Genomic DNA, 2,435 nt, shown 5'->3' with positions numbered 1-2,435 from the left:
TACAGGTATAATGATCCTTGTCATAGTTAAAATCTGCTGCAATAACTTGACCTTCCAACACCAGACCAATAAAAGCATATTTTCCAACATAAACACATGTATGCACAGAAAACTGGTACAGGCCTCCAACAGGTGCTGTAAAAATCCCAGTAGAAGTGTCGTAACCCGTTCCCTCGTTAATCAAAATTTTCGTAAATATAACAATCTCATCTGTAGTATCAAGAACCAAATTTGCCACGTGATGTGCATGGAAAGCGATCGAAGGTCGTTCAAGTTTTCCTGAGAATTGGAAAAATAGTAAAGTAAGTATGTGTTTCTTAAAATTGTGTCTTTATGATTTAATTTTTGTTTGTATATAGGGTACATTTATATAAACATAAGAATTATAATGCGTATTAAAAACCGATGGTCAAATTTAAAGAATAGCCAGACTTCCTGAATTTAATTTGGCATTCCATTTGTAATATAAGCGTTAGGAAATAATTTATGGATATATTCATATATGTAAAACATGATATTTTAAAGCTTTAATAGAAACATGTTTACAAAATAAAGATGATGAATTGTATTCAAAATTAATATATATACATGTAATGAAATAAGTTTAAAGATTATGGCAGTACTAGTTTCTAGTTAACGCAAAAGGCTAGTTAAATTTTTAATATTTCAAACTGACTATTGACGTATTATAAAACTTGAATACACTTTAAAACAATCAATTGACTATCATATAATTAAGTAAGATTTTATGAAACACAGTTTAGAAATTATTATTCCGTGGATGTAGAATAAGAAAAAATACCTTGAAGTTGAGTAAGTTCTTCTCTTTTAGCTTCCATGTCACTCGTGAGGTTTGTTCTTGTCTGCTCAAATAAATTCTTGAAGGATTCTGTAAAAAAAATATTAAAGTACACTTACTAACGGTAATCCAATTTCAATAAGTATTATATGTATTATGCGTACATATGAACTGTATGCAGAACATGTTGTGAAAACAAACTTGAGTTTTACATAGCCAGTAATGTTACTTCTTTAATTAAAACTTTAGTGTCTAATATATATTTTGATTTTCCTCGCTCCCCTTCAATAATCAAATTTCAATTGAAATTTTTCGAATTTCTATTGGCTGACGTGTTAGCCATTTCCTGACGTAATTCAATATAAAATAAATGTAATAAAAATCAGGGAATACGTTCCATAACTAGAAAACTAATGATGATGAGTAAGTATTTTCCTTCATGGAAACATGTTTGTTTGGTATATTTATCGTAACATAAATTGTCACTGTAATTCATGTTTTACTTGAACAGAAATATACAAGCAAACATAAATATCGCAAATCAAATTTAAAATACAGCAGGGTTCTTTGATGCACCAAAAAGAAAAAGCTGGAGATAAACACACGACACAATAGGGCAGAAGAATTACAATTATGTTTTGATAAATTTTAAACATGTTCATGCTCGCACTAGCAAAATGTTGAACATGAGGCTGTTAATCATCAATCATTTCAATGAAAATTTACATGTAAACACTCACGTTTTTATTGTTTCTTATTTTTACATGATTGATTTATACTGAAAATAATGTAATTTAACATTCCGTTTTAAGCAAACTGAAAATATGTTATAGGTTTGCGGCAATGCAAGTTTTGCCATATTCTACATAAATAAACATAGACATTCTCGGTAAATATGTCAGCATAGTAACCGTTATGTATGAAATCTCTTCTTTTTAAAATCTAATGTTGTATTTTTTAATTTGAAAAACTCAACGCATTTATCATATTACAGATTTTCTGATTTCAGTTTTCATAAAGCAATACGAACTATTACTTTGTATTGATTTAGACCTAAACAACAATCAGTTTTAAATTATAATTATGCTAAATATGTAAGTCACTTTTCGCATTGCATCAGTATACAAATATCATTTTCTAACAATGTAGATCTGATGTTTATATTTTACCTTCTCTTCTTTTTATCTCGTCACTTTTCTGTGACATTTCGTCCGTTATGTTTCCCTTCATATCTGCAAACATGTCCGTAAAATCTGAAACTGTTTGCTTAATGACACTTAATGTACTGATGACATTTTCCTCAGTTTTCTTAATTTCATTCACCATTGTTTCTACCTTAATTTCAGTTCTTATCATTTTCTCTAAAAGCTGTTCTTCATATGAGAATTTAGAACATACAGGCTCTCTAGCTTCAGAAAAATTATAACTATATATTCCAACGACAATAACAAGCACAAATAACATTGAGAACCTCATTTTGATGAAGAGAGTTGTAAAATAAAGTTTAGGGAGGTCTCTGAATCTTACTCGCTGAGAGAAACAATTGTATTTATACAAGGAAATCTGCTTTGTTATTGGAGTATGAGGCCCGTAATATATATTTTTGTGTAGTATTTATCAGAAATGCACTAAAATA

General features: G+C 29.0%; 1 protein-coding gene across 1 annotated transcript; it reads right to left on the bottom strand.

Moving 5' to 3' along the window:
• Window positions 1–46: 46 nt before the first annotated feature.
• Window positions 47–2,125, bottom strand: LOC132757981 (heavy metal-binding protein HIP-like; the record flags this gene model as incomplete). The annotated part of the gene is made up of 3 exons (XM_060749479.1): window positions 1,969–2,125; window positions 803–889; window positions 47–279 (listed from the first exon to the last, which is right to left on the bottom strand). Coding segments are annotated over exons 1-3 (477 nt in total), but the record flags the coding sequence as incomplete, so codon positions are not given.
• Between the last annotated feature and the right edge of the window lie 310 nt (window positions 2,126–2,435).

This window comes from Ruditapes philippinarum, unplaced genomic scaffold, assembly GCF_026571515.1.
Source record: "Ruditapes philippinarum isolate M1 unplaced genomic scaffold, ASM2657151v2 ctg7716_1_1_1_1, whole genome shotgun sequence".
NCBI lineage: Eukaryota > Metazoa > Mollusca > Bivalvia > Venerida > Veneridae > Ruditapes > Ruditapes philippinarum.
Note: the sequence above shows the minus strand (reverse complement) of the source record. Positions and strands in the feature narration are given on the sequence as shown.